At 40.1% G+C, this 21,392-nt stretch overlaps 1 protein-coding gene across 4 annotated transcripts in view; it reads right to left on the bottom strand.

The window, feature by feature from the left end:
• Nucleotides 1-2,881: 2,881 nt before the first annotated feature.
• CDK6 (cyclin dependent kinase 6) overlaps nucleotides 2,882-21,392 on the bottom strand; it is a 229,061-nt gene continuing 210,550 nt past the window's right edge. For all 4 annotated transcript variants that reach the window (XM_019927365.3, XM_033863060.2, XM_019927374.3 and 1 more), the window contains exons 7-8: nucleotides 18,923-19,058; nucleotides 2,882-13,435 (exon numbers count right to left, since the gene is read on the bottom strand). In XM_019927365.3, coding sequence (XP_019782924.1) covers nucleotides 13,289-13,435; nucleotides 18,923-19,058 — 283 coding nt within the window. In that variant the 3' untranslated portion in view covers nucleotides 2,882-13,288. The remainder of the gene's footprint in view (nucleotides 13,436-18,922; nucleotides 19,059-21,392) is intronic.

The following is a 21,392-nucleotide window of genomic DNA, read 5'->3' as shown; positions in this document are numbered from 1 at the left end:
TCCTTTCCACATTGAATTACTGTATTAGTTTGCTAGGGCTGCCACAACAAAGTACCAGAGACTGGGTGGCTTAAGAAGAGGAGTTTATTTTTTTGCAGCTCTGGAGGCAAGAAGTATGAAATCGAGGTGTCAGTAGGGCCATGATCCCTGTGAAGCCTCTAGGGAAGAATTCCTCCTTACTTTAAGATTTTTGGGGGGGGGGATGTGGATTTTTTTTTTTAAAGTCTTTATTGGATTTGTTACAATACGGCTTCTGTTTTATGTTTTGGTTTTTTGGCTGTGAGGCATGTAGGATCTTAGCTCCCCAACCAGGATGGAACCCACAGCTCCTGCATGGGAAGGCGAAGTCTTAACCACTAGACCGCCAGGGAAGTCCCCTCCTTGCTTCTTTTAGCGTCTGACGACTCCAGGCATTACTTGACTTGTGGCAACATAATTCCAATCACTGCCTCTATCTTTACGTATCTGTCTTCTCTGTGTGCATCTCCATGTGCCCTCTCCTCTTAACAGTCATTGGATTTAGGGCCCACCTGAATCCAGGATGACTTCATTTTTTGCTGCTACCGTAATTGGTTTTTAAATGTGGGTTTGCAATTTTAAAGTATATAGAAATACATTTAAAAATATATATTGCCCTTGTATCCTCTGGCCTTGCAAAATGTGTTTGTTCTAGTAGCTTTTTTGGGTATTCTTCAGGAGTTTCTACAGAGACTCTCGTGTTGTCTGTGAATAAGGACAGCTTTGCTTTCTTTCCAATCTCTATGCCTTTTGTTTTCTTGCCTATTACCCTAGCACAATGTTGAACAGAAGTGGTGAAAGCTGACGTCTTTGCCTTGTTCTTGATCTTGGGAAGAAAGTATGTTGAACCTATCAAAGTCTGTTTGGGCTCAATCCAGTACCCGGTCACACTTTACCCCTCACACCTTTTACTTTACACTTCGTACCTCTCACTTCATGTTGGGCATTTCCCATATTCACTTACCAATTCTTTATTGAATCCACTCTAGTGAGGCTTTCAGTTCTTCTACCCTCAGCACATCGCCTGGCTTCCTCAGTCTCATGCTAATTTATGCCTCAACTCAAAGCTTTCATGGAGCCTTTCCTGACCACCATTTTCCAAGTACTTTCTATTTTAAGACCTGTGTATTCCCTTTATAGCATTAAGCATAATGTACTTATACACTTTTTTATTTTCTGTCTCCCCCACTAAAATGTTAGCTCCATGAGATCAAGCACCTTATTTATCTTGTTCACTGCTGTATCTCTGGAATCTAGAAATGTGGCCACGCGCAGCTCGGAATGTACAGGCAGTAGCAGCTCCAGATGTGTACGAGAGCAACACACAGTCATTTGCTTGGCTCCACATCCCATGGGATGCTTTGGTTGTTTCATCTGCTATGTCCAGAAAAATGGCATATGCGGAACAAATATGACCATCACCATCCACAAGGATTTCTTTGCTAGAGAACAGGGAGGTGCAAACTGGGCTCACACTCCGGAGGGCAAAATCAGTGGCAAAGGCCTACTGGGCTTTCAATGGACTGAGGTTCTAAGTGAGTATAGCAGAGATAACTAGAGATAACTAACTAGCTTAAGGTCTTTGATAAACCACTTTGAAAAAAATGGTCCTGCCAAACCTGGCTGTAAATACCTGTGGTTTGTAGAAACAGGTAGTCATGACTGACCTCTTAATAAACTACAAACTTTCACTTACTTAATAAAGATCAAATTCCTGACTCTCTGTATCATCCCTTCTGAATATTCTGTGTAGATTTTACAAATTTAGATGCAATTTGGGGCCTGTTAAAAAAAAATTAAGGCAAGTGCTAATGAGAGCTCCCAAGGAATTCTGGAGGACTAATGTTAAAATACCTGATACTGTACACAAAGATGGGAATATAAATATCCAACAGCAACTACAGTCCCACTTTTGGTTTGCCTGTAGCACCTCAGGAGCTACTTCGTCTGTCACTCTCGTCTAGTATATAAGTCGAACAAAAATAGGCACACATTTAACAGAAATGATCTCTCTCTTTCAAATCCTTCAGTGGCTCCAAACTCCTTTATATGGTATATTAAGCACTTCTGGACCTCACCTCCTCCTTCACCACCCCTCTGCCCCTTACTAATTGTTTTAAAACATTAAGTCATGGCCTGTTGGTGGGGTTGTGAAATGAATTTCGTGGCTTGCCACCAGTATTTTCAAAGTGTGGAGGATAATAAAATAAAAAAAGAAAACGTGTGGGGCGCACAGCATCATTTTGTGGAAAATAAGTTTCTGATATATGTCTCCATGTGTATCTGTGTGCACCAGCCACGCTGTTGGATTATATTTCTTTCTATAGGTTATGATCCAAATGTTGGAAACCACTGCCCCAGGTGTGGCCTCACCAATCTTCCTGCCCTTTCCTGTCTGCTATTTCATAATTGCAGACCATTGCACACACAAAGTGTTTCTCCTTCTGTGACTGGCCAGCATTAACTTTTGTTTTTGAATCCATTCAAGCATCATTTCCAATGTGAAATCTCTCTTCCTTCCCAGGTTATCGGCAATTGGTTACACAAACCTTTTTCACAGTCTCAGTCTGTAAGCTTCAGAAAGGACTGCCTGTGCCTTATTCATGTTTTGGGTCTTCAGTGTTTACCACAGTCAACTATTAAGAGCTTACTAAGTACTTATTATGGAACTTTTGAGTTCAATGAGCTGCTACTTTTTTTAAACATCTGAAGCCTGAAAAGGAGTCTCTTAAAACAAGAATTTGAAACATATTCTGCTAAAACTTGCTATTGAATTAGACGTTACTTTACTCACTGCAGTTACATTTATTTTACATTAAAGTAAAAAGAAAAATAGCTAGAATAGTAATTCATCTCCAAGAAAGCAGGTTAAAATTGCTGTTTTTATTATTTTTATTTGCTACCAACAGTTTTATTGTAAGAAGTACAAAAGGTATGACAAATACACAAACCATTTTCTCTTTTTGCTTCAATTTAGCTTGTGCATAAGTGAAAACAATGAACTGGACAATGACATTTCAACACCAATTCTTAAAAAACAATGAATTCCATTATCTGACAATAAACACCTAAATTTGCATCCTAGCACCCAGTAAGACATCCAGTTTCCAAAGGATTCTTGACCTATAACCCTCTGAATTTTCTGACATGTTACCTTTTCCATTGTCACAGTCACCACTGGTAGTTCTCCCTCTCCAAACAAGTCTTAAGAGTAAGGTGCATGCTAGAAGAGCTACCTCTGCCCTCGGAAACCCCAGGTCATCAAGCATCACTTACTTGAGCTAATTCGTAAAACTGATTGCTAGCAATGGGGTATTTAATGTAAGTTTTGATGGTCCTTGGATTACATATTTCACGTGACACAAATACCTACTTTTCTATTTTTCTCTTCAGGTGGGAAGAGCCTAGGTAAACTGACCTATATTTTCATCTACCTATAAGTAAGGAAGCAAGATCACTCAGCTCAGGACCCTAGGAGGAGGGTAACTTTACAGGTCAGCTTTCTTTTTTTTCCTTTTCTTTCTTTTTTTTTTTTTTTTTTTGGCCTCAGGAGGGCTTTCTACATGGATGGTCGCTAGAGTGAGACGGCTCTTCCCATTTTCCTCCTGTCTGCACACGAGGTCATTTTTCTTTGAGGGGTAAAAGATCTGGATATGTAGGAAGATCCCTGCTTTCAGAGAGCGGCATCACACCCACACTTGGGGAGAGCACAGGGTTTATGGACCCTGTGAGGAAGGATACCCAGGTGAACCTGACAGACCAGTGTGGTAACTCTCAATCTTGTGTACAGAGAAAAAAGCAGAAGCAATATCTAACACCAAGCCATCTGCCAGCATTCTTGTAAGACTGTGTTCCAGGCAGTCAATTTCCACACTGCTTCTTTGACCTGCTGAACCCAAAGCACCAAAACAGAGCATTCTGTAGCAATATAAGCAAACGGAATGAGAGTAATTTTGCACCTTTAAGGAACATGCACCCTTATAAGTCTGTACCCTGATATTAAAATAGCAGAATGAATTTCAAGTATGAAGAAATACAGTAAAAGTATAGCCTGTAGATGGATAGAAAACAGCAGCCTGGAATGTGGTTTATATTCTTGGTTAGTCTTTTTCTTTGCACCACAGCCAAAACAGAATGCTCTGTAGCACGACTTGGTTTAAAAATCAAGACATATACGAAGATGCTAGAGGGCATTTGTGATTGGTGTCTTGACCATGCACTGTGCTCAGCACCAGGAACCTTCTCTTCATGACTGTGGCCAGCCAGAGGTCAAGTAGGGGTGGTGGCCAAGCCTGGACAGGCATACCTGGGATGCCTAAAGCATCTCTCATCATGTCCCTGACCCCAAAGTACAGCAGAGGAGGATGGAGAGCAGCACGTGGACAGTCCAGAAAGGGGGCAGAGAGCACTTCAGAGGAAAGGAGGAAAGGATGCAGAGGCTGGCGGAGTATCAGTTATCCTGGGCTGGTTCACACAGCCTAGATTAGTATCTGCCATGCACATGCACAATCTCTACATCTCCAGAACCGTGATTTCAAACACAGAAACCAACAAGTCGAATGTCCAAATTAAGATTTTCTTCTACTTTTAAAATATCTTCTACTATAAAAATAAGTAAAAAAAAAAAGCAAAAAAATAGCTCACTGGCTGTGACACCCTTGCTGAAATCTAGAATAAAGTTTTAACTAGGCCCTATAGGAATGCAGAAACATTAATACATTTTACAGTGAAAACGTGCTTTTACACATCTCAGAAATGATAAGCCTATAAAACCCTCTGGTTCTAATCTGCACTCTACGGGAACCGACATTGTGCTTTTCTTGCCACATACTGCTCTTTTCTACAACACACTTGCCATTTAACCTTCAGATCAAAATTTAAAATACCAGAAATGCAACAAGCTTTTGAGGTGTTGGGGACTGTTGTTAAAACCCCACTGTTGACTACTGTATACGCAATCCTTGTTTTACTTACCAGACTGGATTGCTTCTCTACAAAACCAAGTTGCTTGAAGCATGGAAACTTGGACTTCTCCACCTGGCATGTTCTGGAAGCCTCAAGGCACACGCTGACAGGTCTGCTTCTACAGAAACCTCTCACACTGCTCTCCTTTCAACAGTGCTACCTGTTCCCACTACAGGACACACCACCTACAAGGGTACTAGATGGTGTGGGGGAAGCTTCTTTTCCAGGCCAGATAAGAGGAGGCGCCACCCAGGCACCTGTCTCTGCCTGGCATCTATTCTGAGGGCCACCTGGCAGAGTTCCTAAATTAAGGCAGTATTTGATGCTTTGCTACCTGCAGTTTTAAGTTTTGCTGTATTTCACACTATAGTATATGCATACTTGACAAAAGAACAACTACAAAGTCCTTTGCTTTAATTCCTTTACATAATGATAAAACACCTAGACATAAAAACACTATCTCTCTAGACTTAAATTCTACTAATCATATTAAAATGCATGCAGCTATTTGGGGGCTTAGTCTAATTTTAATTTTCTTAGTTCCATCAAGACCATGATAATGAGCATTTAATGCAAATCCTAATGTGGTCTGCCTTCTGTTGCACTTTCACAGGACTAGTGTGATTGAGAAATAAATAATATACATGAACAATAATAGAAATAATTTATGCAAATGCAGAACAACTTGAAATAGAAATTTCCCACCTTGTTAAGTGCTGATCCTAGGAGTAGCTGATGCTACTGATTCCATGTACTAACTAGTATATTTATTACTGGTCATAGGAAAATAAATGAATACAAAGTAAGGAACTAAAATATTCCCGTATACATTTGTTGCAAACACAGGATCAAAATAAGAAAGATACATAATACACTTGGTGGGGGGGTGTTCAAGAAGTGTATTACTGCTGGGATCTATTTTCATTATCCAGAGACTTCAAGGTCAAATTTGGAGTTGCTGGTGATCACAGAAATATTGCTAGCTAATACACATTATTGCATTTCATAAAACTTAATATTAGAAACTTTCAAGTAAGGGTACGAAAGGTCTCTTCAGGACTGTAACCTAAGCACTTCAACGGATTTGGCTAGAAACCACAGGGAGTTAGAAATGATATAACTTGTGGCTTTATGCTTGCTGATTAGTGCTATAGTCATAATTCTTTATAGAGTTATGTACAGTTATGTGTCCCCTTTAAGAAAACCTACATTTGACAGTCCAAACTCCTTAAATAGAGAAGGGGTTACTTGTTTGACAAAACAATTCACACAAAAGGTTCCTCTAAACAGGAAAGTCTCCCTCCCACATGAGATAATTTGCTCACATACCTTTAACTACTTGACAAAGAAAAAAAGAGAAAGAAATTAGGAAGTAAAGAGTTAGGAGCTTTTGCCAACTGAGGATGAAGCAGAAAATAAACAAATTTTCCAAACAAAACTTTTCCAGGCATATCTTTTGCCATCATATATGTAGAATGATAGAAAATAAAAAAATAAAAAATCTTTCCTGTAATTATACATCTTCTCTTAAAAAAAAAAAAAATCTGAGCTTAGAGCTTGAGAGATGCCTGGTAGATAGCTTCATACAGAGCAGCATCTCTTTATACCCGAACTCTCGGAGAATTGTGTTGTACTTATTTACGCACAGATGACACCTGTTTGCTTCTAGGGATATTTTACTTCCTAAGATTGCAGAACAGATGCCTCTGAGACAGCAGCAGGGCACATGGACCTCGGACAGTATCCCGCCGGGTCTGTACATCATTTCAGGCACTAACAGGTGAGCGGCGGGCGGGTCCCAGCCAGCTCCGCCCACTGCCACTCTACTGCCAAAGGGGCGGGGCGACGGCGCAACGCACCCGAAAGGCTTTCGGTGGGAGGGAAATTTTGAACGCGCGCAGATAAGAGTTCAGACTGGCCCAACTGATAACAAACTCGAGGTTTGAATTCGGCCTTCCACTTAGGGGCTTAAACTGGAATCTAAATACTTCAGTGGAATTTTAAGCAGAGGGATGAGGCCGAAGATTTGACAGCCCCCAGTGTGTGCGGTATTTTGATTCAGTATGAATTACTGAGACTTGCCCGCTGGCTACTCCGGAGGAAAGTGAAGCAGGCACTAGGGAGTTTCTGCCACTCAGAAGGAATAAACTGCCTTCCGTTGGGTTGTGCTAAGGAAATTCTGAAAAAATAACACAATTTCCTTCCTCCTAAATTTCAGTGACACTGTTAAAGAAAATGACTTCTAAAATTAGCTAAAATCATGTGGCAGATAATGGGTCTCTGAGCGGATCTGTGAATTAAAACAAAAGTGTATGAAAAAAGTGTATGTACATATATATTTATAATAAGTTGCCAAAGAACTTCGCAAGCGGAGAAATCAAACACTTATGTAGATATACTAAGTTATTAGCTCATATGCTTACTGAAAATTTAAAAAAATTACAATTTCTTGTGAATTTACACTTGTGACTATACAAGTGTAAAAATTACCAGGTCTTTTAGTATTTTAGGGCTCTGTTTCAGCATAGCAATTCTTTGAAATAATAGTTTTGTCTATATAGTAACTGATGCGTTACTTAGTTTCTGCATCTGATTTTTTAAATTAGTATTTTTAAATTTAATCGCCTAACAGCCACCATGGTAGGGAATGTGAAAGCAGGTGACAGGGGCTATGGGCATTCTGCCTAGGACCTCTGTAGGAGTTTTACACTCCTAACAAAACTATCCTCTTCACAGATGAGTGTTGCCTTTTGAGTAATAAGCATGTCCATCTTTGTAACTTTGCACCTAGAAAAGTGAGGTAATTAGTTACCTCAAAAAATGTTTCATGACCAAATGAATGACTAGGCTCTCTTTATACACTAAAATAATCAAAATAGGTGTATTATTCATCCTCAAGAACAATTTACTTGCAGACAATTGTTCAGAACTTAGCTAACAACTAAAATATCTGAGTTACAGAACACTGTGAAGATTATTAATCATCCTGAAAAACAAGCGCTAGGCAAGAGTTAAATGTGTGCAGAAAAATAAAGGTAGAAGCCTTGCTCAGATTCCACACCCTGCTTCAAAGTGCCACCTTGTGGAATATACTAGAATAAAACAAGAAAGTTCACCCCTTAGGACAGTGTGAATTTTAAAACAGACATTTCAAAGAAAATCCGCCTCCCTTTCCTACCATATTAAGTTCAAATTGCTGTAATAGTATTTAAACAGATGCTTGGAAAAAACCTGTATTTATTTTCAGGAGAGTCTTGTTTTCTTCTTCAAGGCCAGAGCACCAGTATCAAGGAAACATAAATATGTTGATGGAAGTCCATTCATTTATCTAAATTAACTCCCTGGGAATGCTAAGAAATAGAAAACATTTTGAAAAGCTGGTTTGCACTTCATTAAAGAAAACATACAACTAATCGCGAAAAACATGTAAAAATCAGACCCCTCCTCTTTCTCCCTTTTTTTGTTGTTAACAAAGGTCAGAAGATGGAAAAGGCCAAAGGAATATTTTTGGTTTATTTTCTGAAAAAGTACAAGTTAGAAATGCTTGAGATATAGATATGTAACAAAACCAGGTTGAAAATTGCATTGATAAAAAATGAAAATGCTATTTTCTTATGCTTTTGAGGAAAACACCACTACTAATTATCTGAGGACTTACACTGCTTGACAGGTTTTTGGTAGCCTTGAGAAGTTTTTCCACTGTGGGGAAGGAACATGTAATTATCTTCCTAATCATACATCTGAATGTACTGAATGCACATGATAAATGGTTTGGGTTTCACAAGTTTTCAAAAATCCTGGTGACATAGGAAACACACCTTTAAAAAATTTATTTTTTTTTTACAACAAACATTTTTAGGCTTGCATAACAAGTGTAGCTTCACATGGCTGCTTCCTTCCATGAAATGAGGAAGGAATAGGGATGGTTTAGTATGATTAGCTCAACCTTTGAAATGGTAACTGTTTGGAGTGACTTTTCCATAAAATTTGTTTTTGCCCATATTAAGTTCATAGTTGCCAGGTGACTTGAATATAAATTCTTGCAATACATGTTAATAAAATATATACCCTTCAAAATATACATAACTTTGAAACTATCCTTCTTTGAATACTTTCATTTTCTCCAGAATTTCCTCTATCCATTGCCTAGTGTCTCATGGTTTTTAAAGATTTAGAAATCACATCTTTATTTTTTATAAAGACATCATTTTGTCTTTATGCATTCTTTTGAATTCTATCAATATCTAGGAATTTATCATATTTCAATATTTTCTTTCCAAGAAACTGTACTAACACAAGTAATTACAGTGGCTTACTAACTTTCAACATTATTCTTTCCTAGACCCACCTGTGCAACACAGGCCTGTTTTTGGAAAATGTGAGATACTCTCATGTGCTTATCATAAAAATTACAGTAAAGTTGTCACTTAAAAAAAGAAGTAATTCTTTAGAGAGAAGAATTTTAATGTTTATGATATTAGGAAGCTTACATGATTTAATTTCCATTAAGAAATGAGAATTACCATTACTGACTTTTACAGGTACCACTTTTAAGAGAAGCAGCTATAGTTAGTTAAAAACGTAATTTAAATACATGATTTAAGATTCAAAAGTTTGGTAATATTTGTTTTTTCCATCAGGATGGAGAGTATCACATTCTGGAGTCAGACCATAAGTTTCTCTATTAAAATGTACATGTTTGGGCTTCCCTGGTGGCGCAGTGGTTGAGAGTCCGCCTGCCGATGCAAGAGATACGGGTTCGTGCCCCGGTCCGGGAAGATCCCACATGCCGCAGAGCGGCTGGGCCCGTGAGCCATGGCCGCTGAGCCTGCGCGTCCGGAGCCTGTGCTCCGCAACGGGAGAGGCCACAACAATGAGAGGCCCGCGTACCGAAACAAAAAACAAACAAAAGAAAAGGTACATGTTTTATTTAAGATATTAACATCCTGTGCATTCCAAAATTTTCATTTTCACCTAAAACTAAAAGGCTGAGATTCTGGTCTTAGGTGAATATTTTGAACTATTTTTAGTATGTCACCTGGGGCAAAATGAAAATTCTGCCATTCAAAGTGTGTTTCCTGAGAGAAAATCATGAGAACACAGAGGGCAGAAATGGCCTGGAGCTTTCTTCGGAAACAGGTTCTTTGCTCCTTGAGTTCCCATCTACTTCAAAGGAGAGACAAAGTGGGAGGCTCCAACACACTGGGTTCTGACAAGCTCTCAGGGATTGTGTTTTTAAGGTTATAAGGTTAGGGCCTTACTAGCTTTGCCACGTGATAGCTTATGATGCCTAAATGGACTCTTTAAATGCAGGTTGTTACAACTCCACCCCTGCACAGCAGTTCCCAGAGCTTGGGCCACTAGAACTAAATATCATATAGAAACTATCAGGCATATTCTTGCCCCAGTCCTAGTAAGAAATTCAAATGTGAGTTCAAGTCTGTCATCCTGTTTCTTACTTGCTATAAGCTGCTTCAGTATAGCCCTGGGGCAGTATGACCTTTTCAGCTAACCACTGCCTAGCTTTTGGCAAACATGTTTGAAACCATATGTAGCAGAAGAATAAGCTGTATTCAGTAAGCTTGTATTCTGCTCTGTGCTTCGAAGTGCCCTAATGGCAAAGGGTGCTTGTGTGGGATCTGGATTTCAGAAGTGGTGAGGCGGATGTAAAAGACATAAAATGAGAGTAATCACTCAAGTGCAACCACCACCCGGATGGAAGAGCTGGGGACAGACTCTTTAACAAGTTCAGAGAGGCTGAAAAGCCCTCTCCTTCTGCCTCTCAGAGGGGAATCTGGCAAGTATCTAATGTCAAAATGTTTGTGCTTTAAGTTTTCTTTATAAACACTACCAAGAAACGAATCAGGAGCATATGTTAGAAATAAAAGTTGAACTCTCTACATGTTTAAAATGCTGAAGAATGCTGAAAAATTCCAGTTTAGAACAGCTGCATTTTTCTTGAGTGAACTTATGAAAAACTTTTGCAAAAGCAAAAACCCAAGTTATGTTCACTCTAACCATGGATACTAACTGAAAAGCTCATGACGGATTAGTTCAGTGAGTTTTAAAATTCAACTTCTAGGCCCCTGGTCTTTGTGTTCTGACCCCCGATCGAAGGAAAGGCAGAACTCATTTATCCAGGGGGACCGCAAGTACGCTTGACCTGAATGCTCTGGATTCATTATATCTCAAGCATTTACAGAGATGACAAAATATAATCGATGTTGTCACAAGGAAGAAAGTATAAAACATTCTTATGGCCCATCTTCTCATCACATCTTGCTTTAGAAAAATTTTCCTGCTCTTGAAGTTACTGAATTAGAACAATGTTAAACTATATATGTGTGTGTGTATATATATATATATATATATATATATATATATATATATAGATAGTTGTATACAATATTAAGCTGTGGAGAACTCAGAAAGGCCTGATTGTGCATAAACATCATCTGGCACGTTTTCTTCTGAGGGAAGCAATGTCCATTCTTTGAAAACCCTAACTCTAAACACAGTCTAACTGTTGCATGCTCGTGAAACATGAATCAGGAAGCGAAATTAGCTAAACTTACCAAAAGATACTTCATCTCTGTGTCTTCTGGTTACTAGAGCCGACTGAGCACTAACCACACAGAAGGCAGAGATGGTATGGAATATAAAGTACTGTAGAGAAAATGGCAAGAGGAAAAGTAAAGCTGTTCACAATGCCCACGTCAGGCTGGCTCTGCAGAGAGCGGGCATGTGCATAAGGCACTAGAAACAAGCACAGCCTGGCGACGGAGAATAGGTAATTTTATAGAGTAAATATATATTTCTAAAAAATAGTTAAGGACATTCCCTCAGATACTACACTGACAATATATTCTATAAAGCTGTAAAACACTAAGTTACACTTTAAAGCAGTCTACTTGCTGGTGATTGAGAAGAACCAGTCTTCTACTCATTGCCTAGGTAACAACCGTGAATGCCAAATGCCAGGCAGGAAGATTGCAGTAGAGGGAGAACATATGGGACTCTGTTAGGATTGTGGAATTGGAGCCATAAGCCATAAATCTGAATCAAACTATTTATGAAAGGTTCATTGAAAGAAAGAAAGTAGGAGGTGCATGAGAACAGCTTAAGCAATCTGTTATTAATTATGTAAGGGTAGTAATACATACTAGATGCGCTGGCGGATAGATAAGATGGATACTTTGCAAATGAGGCAGTGCACGGTAGAAAAAGTACAGTGTAATAGGTGGGGGAAAACTTAAATGCCATTCCTGTCTCTAGTCAGAGAGAACTATCCTCCAAACCCAAACAGGAAACAGTTTCTGACAAATTCCTAAAATCAAAACCAAAACAAAATAACAACAAAACCCACAAAGAAAATAAATTCCAAACCAGGAAATAAAGGCTTTCTCTATTATTTTTTGACGATTTTACCTAGTTGAGGTACACTCCCTAAATCTATAGCAAGTTAGGAAAAAGCTTACAGGTATTTTTCAAAAGAAACAATAAAGCACATTATACAGGTTAAAATTACAAGGAGTAAATGAGCTTTTTGAAAAGTAAATAGAATTTGTGCTTCAAAAAACAGGTTTCTTAAAAGATAGTAGAATTTTTTTTTTTCTTTTTGCTGTGTGTATAAAACTTCACCTAGATAGTGGACCTTTTACTATTAGCAAATTTACTGCTTTGGGCCAGAAAAGAAATGCTAAGGACATAGGCTCAACTTTAAATCTGAGAAGCCCATTTTGGTGAATCACCTTTAGTCAACAGACACCTGTTATTTAGCGGTCACTTTGAGCCTTTAAAATTCCATTATTCTTGTTGTTTACAGAAAGTAACACTTTTTAAGAGATCAAGAATCACACACACACACACACACACACACACACACACACGCACACACACATGCACACGCACACACACTCACTCAAAAGTACCAAATCAGGCTCCAGCACCTGCAGAGAGATTACATCATAACTCAGCTGTGTCTGGATTGCTCACTTCACACTGGCAGCATTCAAGATCAGAAAAATGAAATGGCAGCACAATTGGTCAGCAGCTTCTCTTCTGGAATTTTTCCAGGTTCTTAAAACAAACAGACAAACAAACAAACGAATGAACATAAAGCTGCAATCACTCTTGCATTGATTTCAAAACAGTAAACGAGGCTGTTTCCTCAGAGAAGCAGAGCCCATCCAGAAGATGGCAGCTAGAAGGTCTCCAGCCAGTGATCCTCAGCAGCTCTGCAGGGCTTACTCAGGGGACCCATCAGCTACCAAGGAGGTTCTCCGGATGATCAGCTCAAGGCAGCTCAGGCTGTATTCATTTCTGAGCTGTTCTGGCTGGGCGGCAGGTGGGCATCCAGGTTTTCCTTGCACCTCTCCAGGTCCTGGAAGTATGGGTGAGACAGGGCACTGTAGGCCGATATTCTTTTGGCTGGATTAAATGTCAAGCACTTCTGTGATAGAGAAAAAATAACAGATTGACATAAAACATATCCATTTAAATAATGTGCTTACATAGTTATGCGTCTATTCATTGCCACACATAATTATGTATCTACTCACTGCCCCGTATTACATGTGTCTATAAATGAGAATGAATATCTACTTCAAGGGACACTAAATACAATGTAGACAGTACTCATATATGTCTGCTCAGGAAAAGGCAACACCTTCTGGGTTGCCTGTGGACTGTTACCCACCCAGGATTTCTCTCCAACCCTATCATATTATTATTACAGCATGCACATAACTTTATTTAGGGTAGTGATTTTTCTGATGCTAGCAAACTTAGTGCTATAGTCGGAATCTTCACCCTAATTTTTTACCCTGATTTTATCAGTGAGCAGGGAATGGAAGGGGGTTGCCTTGTTCAGGTGTAAAGGATAATTACTGAACCCAGGGCCAGTGGAGGAGGCAACAAGTAAGGGCTAAAGCCTAGACCCTAATTATCCTGATCCACTGCCCCAGGGCTGCGCCACCCAGAGAAAGAGATGCCTTCCTTCTAATTCAAGTCAAGGTGCCATATGGGCTAGCAGCAGCCCTACAAGGGGACCATCAGATTCAAGTCAAGTCACTAAACTCTATTCCAGGCGTTGACTCAAGTGCACGTAGAAGGTGAAAGGAGGGAAAGGTGAACTCTGGAGCAGCAATCTGCATTCCCAAGCTGTTGATACATGATCAGTCACAACGTTTCCCTAATTCAGTGCCATTTCCACTCCAACCCCAGGTAATCTCGCTCTTCAAATCCTCCTCCTCGGGGCTTCCCTGGTGGCGCAGTGGTTGAGAATCTGCCTGCTAATGCAGGGGACACGGGTTCGAGCCCTGGTCTGGGAGGATCCCACATGCCGCGGAGCAACTAGGCCCGTGAGCCACAACTACTGAGCCTGCACGTCTGGAGCCTGTGCTCTGCAGCAAGAGAGGCCGCGACAGTGAGAGGCCCATGCACCGTGATGAAGAGTGGCCCCCGCTTGCCACAACTAGAGAAAGCCCTTGCACAGAAACGGAGACGCAACACAGCAAAAATAAATAACTAAATAAACTCCTACCCCCAACATCTTCTTTAAAAAAAAAAAAAAAAGTCCTCCTCCTCTCCTTCCACCAACTCCTCCAGCATGCCTAGCAGGTGGCAAGCACTAATGATGAGTAATGTCTTCCCCCACCCTCTGTCCCAGGAGCTCACATGTAGCAGAGAAGCTATACCAGCTTCTCCATCCTTGTGATGCAGTGTCTACTGAAGTAGGCTGGGGATCTGAAATTTCTCTTGATTTCAGTCCTCTGTGTAATCTAGACTTAACGTTATCATGCTTATGTAGACCTCTTCCATTTAATCTGGGTTTCTGCGCTTAAGTATCTCACAGTCTTAGGTCCTCAGTGGATTAGGACTCCTCTAAAACTCTGCTGAATGCAACTGAGCTAGAAAAACACATACAAACAGAAAATTCTACATTTAACTTCAGGTGAACTGTTGGGTCCCCTGAAATCTTATTTATCCTGAGCTCCCTACTAGTCCGTGGACGCCAACCTGCGCATAGTGTCTTCTGAAAATCAAAGACCCAAACGACAAGCAGAGGAAGGAGATTGTTCGTAGAATGGTTCTACTGTCTCTAATAGCAATAAACATCTTGAGAAAAGCTTCACAAGGGCTGAATTCCCAAAGGACAGGAAAGCAGGGGCAAAATTCTTGAGCCTGAGTTTTCTCTTCCCAGAGTCCAAGAAGGAAAAAATTACGTAGTGGCATTAGAAAAGGAAGCAGCCAGTTTAATTCCCAGGACATAGGAAAAAGAAAAAAGAAGTTGTGGAGATATGTCCAAGACAGAGAGACATGTCCCTAGAGGATTATCTGAGAGGAAGCCCTGTTCCCACACTATACGGATGGCTTAGGTCTGGGAAGAGGGCAGAGAAAAGGAGAAATCTTTAGCCTAAGGTGGGGTGTGTGTGAGAATCTCAAGTTGGAGGTTGTAATACATTTTGTCCTATAGAAATATTGTTAGAAAAGGTGGCTGAACCCTATTACTGCTCTACCTCAGTAGAACAATTGGCTATTTTGAGAACTAATTTTAAAATCTTGCATAATAATATTGTTTCTGCAAAAAAATATAATTTGCTTGCCAAATAACTGCTTAAAAAATGAGCTTTTGAATTACCACCTAGTCAAGAGTTGACTACTACAGTGGACTGGATCATTTTCTGACACATATTCCTTTTCTTTCCTTCCCCCTCTCCATGGGAGAAGTATTCGTTCTTCTATTAAAGTTGGCCATGTAACTTCCTTTGGCCAATGGAATGTGGACAGAAATGGCAGGCTATCTCTTCCGAGCCTAGGCCTTCAGGGGCATCGTAGGTTTCTGCTTGCCCTTCTGGGAGCACCTACCTTCTAGGATGAGAAAAACATGTCGCAGGGAGCCAAAGGCCCTAGGGCCTGGGCCCCAGAATGAGACACGTGGAGAAGACCAGTACTTGACCCACCGGCTGAAGCAGAGTTGCTCTAGATGACTCAAAGAGCCGTCTCTGCCAATGTGAAGACACATGAGCAAGAAACAAAGGCTTATTGCTGTATGCTAGTGAGATTTTTGTTGTTGTTTGTTATGCATCGAAAACAGACTAATACAAGGACCAAAAAAAAAAAAAAAAAAAAAGCACCTCAGGCTCTGAAAGCAGTTTGATAGCAAGAACTCCAAAACTTTTTTCAGCAAGAGCATCATATTTGGAGTAAGTACCCAGACTCCCAAGTTAATCATGATGAAGGCGACAAAACTTATAAAGATAGTAGGTTTTGCCTGCTAAAAATAATTCTTCCCCTGAATCGTCTTGTTACTGCACACTACTTATATATCTACATAAGAGCATTTATAAATGTTGATGTATAATACATCCATACATGAAAGATTGAGGCATTCTATAAAGTCAACTGTTTTTTCAGATAAAAATGAAGGATAACTCTTAAAGTGCTAAACTTTTAAATGTTAATTGTTTCTTAAATAAAACAACTTTCTAAAATACTCTTTATTTTTCTTCCTTAGTAAAAAATTTTCAATAGCGGCAACAGTTACTTTTGGGATCTCAGCTGCCTCTCTTGTACCAAATGGCCTGCCTTCTCTGCTTTAGAGTTCTAGCTTGTGTCCCTCTAGGATAAAACAGTGAGAGCTTTCAGAGACTGCTGAGGTTTAAGGTCTTGGACTGTCCTTTCCCTGCATGCCTGTGGATATTATGCTCCATGCTTAAGTTTTACCTGGTCATGATGTTACTGGCTCTGCTTTTTATTCCTCTCCTTTTTCTAATCTCTGCTGCCATTCCTTGTCTACCTACTTCCTTCTCTCTTTAGTAGGTTTCTTTGCTCCTTTTTCTTTTTTGTCTCCTGCTACTTCTTCAGATTAGCACTAGTGTGTGGTCTGACTTTGGAAGCCACCACCTCTAGTGGGGGACCCTGAATGAACACATGGCATTGTCTGTTATGTTTACACTTTAAGTGCTTCTTGATGATTCCTAATAATGTTGGAGCCAGGAGATCTTTTGGGTTGTCTTTGGATGTTCCGTTAGCCGAAGGACTGGGCTACTTCACTACCAAAGTTGTTCATCACTGTCACTGTCTGTCCAGAATCCTCTACTAAAAGGAACATTTCATTCAAAGTTCCTGCTGAAAAGGAAATCCTATGGTGGCTATATTTTATAACACACGGTCCTCACTGTCTCCTGGCATACCTGATTGGGCCAGGAGTGCAGCCTGGCCGTAGGTAGCAACGCTTATCACGGTTTGGCAAAAAAGGTGAGGTATGGCAGCCAGGTTCCTCCTTGTAGGAATCTGATATAGGAAACAGTGACAGGGCAAATGCTAGCAGTGGGATTAGAGCTGAAAGGATCTGTGAATTAGTTGAAGTTCTGATAGACAAGGGACCAGCTAAAGTTAGGGGAGCAGACAGTAGGACTGAAAAGAAGCAATGAGGTGGAGAAAAGGGCAGAGAAAAGCAGAGTTGCTAAGAGCATGTGATGCACAGGACGGAGACAGAGCATTTACACTCTGGATGGCTTTCCATTTCCAGGCCACACTAGTGAGTATCTTACAAATCAACAGTGGGGAGGAATAGAGCTGTCCTTGTCTATAATTTGGCAGTGGAGGGAACTTTTGCCTAAGCATCAGAAAGTGAGCCACCATCAGCTGACGATGGAGTTAGGGCTTTCAGTGGGAAAATCCTTGGCTCTGCAAACATGCCAATCGATGGCTGTGTCCACACAGAGCTGAAGCATACATAACATGTCTACTAGGACCTATAGACTCTTAGGTCTATATCTAAAATTCATAATATACTGACAGAATGGGAGTAAGCTTCTGAGTCTAGGAGCACTTTCTTGGCTAGATATCAAAGGTTGTTAATTCAGCTGGTAAAGGATACTCATTACTACTCATTGAGTTCCAAACACCAAGAGTAGCCCCATAGGTACTTTCTTCTACCTACTGTTTGGTCTCCAAATACAAAGAATTATGTACAAAGCCAAGTATTATGAGTTTGAGTCTCAAACAGGGCACAGAAGTCTTTATTTTCAGTGAGGTATTTTATATGTCAGGGCACGTTCAATACTTATTAAATAAATCAATAACTAAAAGGAGTATTGCTATCCAGTTCCTTTGGAAAAACATCTTCCTAAAAATGTGCCTGTTTAAGAAAAGACACATTAAAATGCCAAACAAGCTGCTTAAAGTAGCATGAAAGTGTAAACAAGGAAACATAATATTTACTTCTAAAGAAGCATGTGTTTAGACGAACCCAGAGGATTCTAAGGCTGCATTCAAAAGAACATTCGAAGATGGCAGACTGAAGGGGTGTGGATCAGACTCTTTCATTTTTTTTTTTTTTCAAATTTTGGCTGCATCTATTGATACACAGTATTTATTTATTTATTTATTTATTTATTGGCCGCGTTGGGTCTTCGTTGCTGCACGCGGGCTTTCTCTGGTTGTGGCGAGTGCAGGCTACTCTTTGTTGCGGTGCACGGGCTTCTCATTGCAGTGGCTTCTCTTGTGGAGCACGCGCTCTAGGCGTGCGGGCATCAGTAGTTGCAACACGCGGGCTCAGTAGTTGTGGCTCACAAGCTCTACAGCGCAGGCTTCAGTAGTTGTGGTGCACAGGCTTCGTTGCTCTGCGGCCTGTGGGATCCTCCCGGACCAGGGCGCAAACCCGTATCCCCTGCATTGGCAGGCGGATTCTTAACCACTGCACCACCAGGGAAGTCCCTCTTTCTCTTTCTATAGGACCTGAAGACACTGCAGAATCAAAAGCCACTAGCTGCTATAGGGCTGGAAATGAAAGCTGCAGAGAGACTGTGGCCTCTGCCCCGTGTGGTTGTGGCACATGATGATGAACTGACACTGTGCCCAGTGCCCAGTATGGACACGGCAAGTCTCTCACGAGCACAGTGCAGACCAACTCTGCATCATGTGAACTTACCAGAAGTAGGTCTTTGCCTTGTTCATCAATATCTGTTACAAACTTCTCAATTGGTTGAGGAGATTTTGAGTGAAAAGCCTGCCTGGGGAGGGCAACATCTCTAGGCCAGTCCTCTTCTCCCGGGAGTCCAATTACACTACAAAAGAACCACAGGTGAATGTAAGCATTAGCTGCTGTGCTGAAGCGATTTTTCCACCAATTCTAGAAGAAGGTAAAGCCTAAGGGGCAGGCATGGGGGACACAGAGCCTCAGGAGTTCATCACTTGTATGACCGGCAGGACTCCCATTTCTCTCTGTCCTACTGCAATACGGTGATCATGGCAGGGTAATCAGGTGCTGCAATAGGGTAATCTCACAGGAGAACTGTAAAAACCACTGGGAAGAGATAAGAGATTACTTTGGCGGAAGACACAAAATGTAAGAGAGCATGCAGAACTGGAAACTATTGTATTACCAATAAGCCCTGAAATACTGACAGAGCAGGACCTATATATTCAAAGGAGACCCGCACGGGCATATCATATTTTCCTTTATGCCCAGGAGTGCTTTTCGTGCTCTGATCGAACACTCCTGTACTGACATGCCTTTATGATACTCATCTAACATGATTTGTTTACACATAAATTTGGTTGCATTTTTGGTTGAAGAATAATTCCTCACACAGTAATTACATAAATCAGAACCAGACCAAAAAAATGAGGCTAAAAGGTATGGTAGTCCTATATTATGCAATACCATTTTATAATTTAATATCAAATTTAACTTCCATAATTTAAATATTTTATATAACTATTTTATGCTATTACAAAGTGAGCAAACAATTAATAAAAACAGTATCATTTATGTTCCCCCTGAAAACCATCCTGGGATCAGAAAGGTAGAGAGAGCATCAAGTGATATGAAAACAGCACAGGCTGTTTAGTGGACAGACTATATGACTATTCAAATACTGAGCAAAACTCCTTTGACTACAGTTAGAAAAGGTGCTGGCCTGCACTGTCGTCTTCTTGGCCTGCACTCACTGGGACTAAGACCCAGGGGATGTCCTCCTGAACAAGTCCTCCAGGGTGCAGGAACACGTGGTGGTAAATGTCACAAGATCTCTGTAGGGCTTTCTTCCCCTTCCCTCACCTCAACAGAGCCCAGGTAACAGACCTCACCTGGGAAGAGCAGACACCTATCACGGGGTGTCTGGGGAAAGACATAGTAATCCTACCTCTGTCAGACATGTGGGGAGAGCCAGGTTATTGAGGTAGATAAAAACAGACTGATGGACATGTTTATGGAACAGATGAATGGAAATGACAACTTGAGCAACATACTAATTTGTTTAACAGCAAGATCTAGAATAAGAATAAAAAGAGGAAAACAAAAACATTACCATTTATTATTTAAAAAAAAATGTGTGTGTTTAGATAGAATGGGACAGACAGAGGAAGAACAGGAGAATGCTTACTAAATAACTTTAAAAAATTGTCTTTCAGTCATTTTTGGCCTTTTAGCCATTTTTATATCAATATTTTTGCATATTATCACCAGTCACCTAGAAATCGATTATAACAACTCTTAGTACAAGTTTAAAATCTTTTTTATTTGAAGTTTTGAATATATTTATATTGAGTTAAATCTGGCAATGTGGGCAGTTGAATGCCAAAAGCTCTCAGAAAAACAGTGTCCCTGTATGTATATGTGTGATGTATACATACATACATATACATACCTGTTTATATAAATAACTTATAAAAGTGTTCTTAAATCTACCACCTCCTGAGACATGTAGGTCAGGTATTATTATTTCCATTATATAGATGGGGAAACTGAGGATGAGGAATAAAATGAACTGCCAACTTCACACATAGTTCAGCCCAGAGCCTGGAGCAAACGTATTCCAAATCCAGTATTTTGTTTCCATTCAACTATGACTCTGCTCTTAAAAATGCTCTAAAATGTCACAGGCTAAAAGCATTCAGTTTCACTTTCAAAGTACTTACTGTTCTTTGAAAGTATAAATCTTCCAAAACACAGAAACAGTTTTCCCCTTAAGAGAATGGGAATATGGCTTTCTTTTAAAAAATATTCAGTTTAATATCTAGTGTGAACATTTATGGCCTATATATGAGTGTTGTGAAATTCTGATAGGTCCATTAAAAAGGGCTTGCATCAAATTTCAATATTTGGACAAAGCCGAATATAAGCCTTAAAAGTTGACATTTGTACTGGAAACACTGACAAAGCACAAAACCTATAAATGGCAGTGGTGGCTGAGACAGAAATCATTTTTCAAGTACTTCAGACGTGACACTAGGGTGCAGCATTGTCCCTCTTCTCTCTGCCAAAGCAACAAATACATTCAGAGGAAACAGAATATAATTTCAATGAAACAATGCCAGAAACCAAGAAGTAAAATCTAAAGGCACAAAACATATCAAACTTTATGGCTTCTTTTCTGCTGGCAACCTGGGATCTTAGG

Source organism: Tursiops truncatus, chromosome 9, assembly GCF_011762595.2.
Source record: "Tursiops truncatus isolate mTurTru1 chromosome 9, mTurTru1.mat.Y, whole genome shotgun sequence".
Classification (NCBI taxonomy): Eukaryota; Metazoa; Chordata; class Mammalia; order Artiodactyla; family Delphinidae; genus Tursiops; species Tursiops truncatus.
The sequence above is the reverse complement of the archived record's forward strand: the minus strand, read 5'-3'. Positions and strand labels throughout refer to the sequence as shown.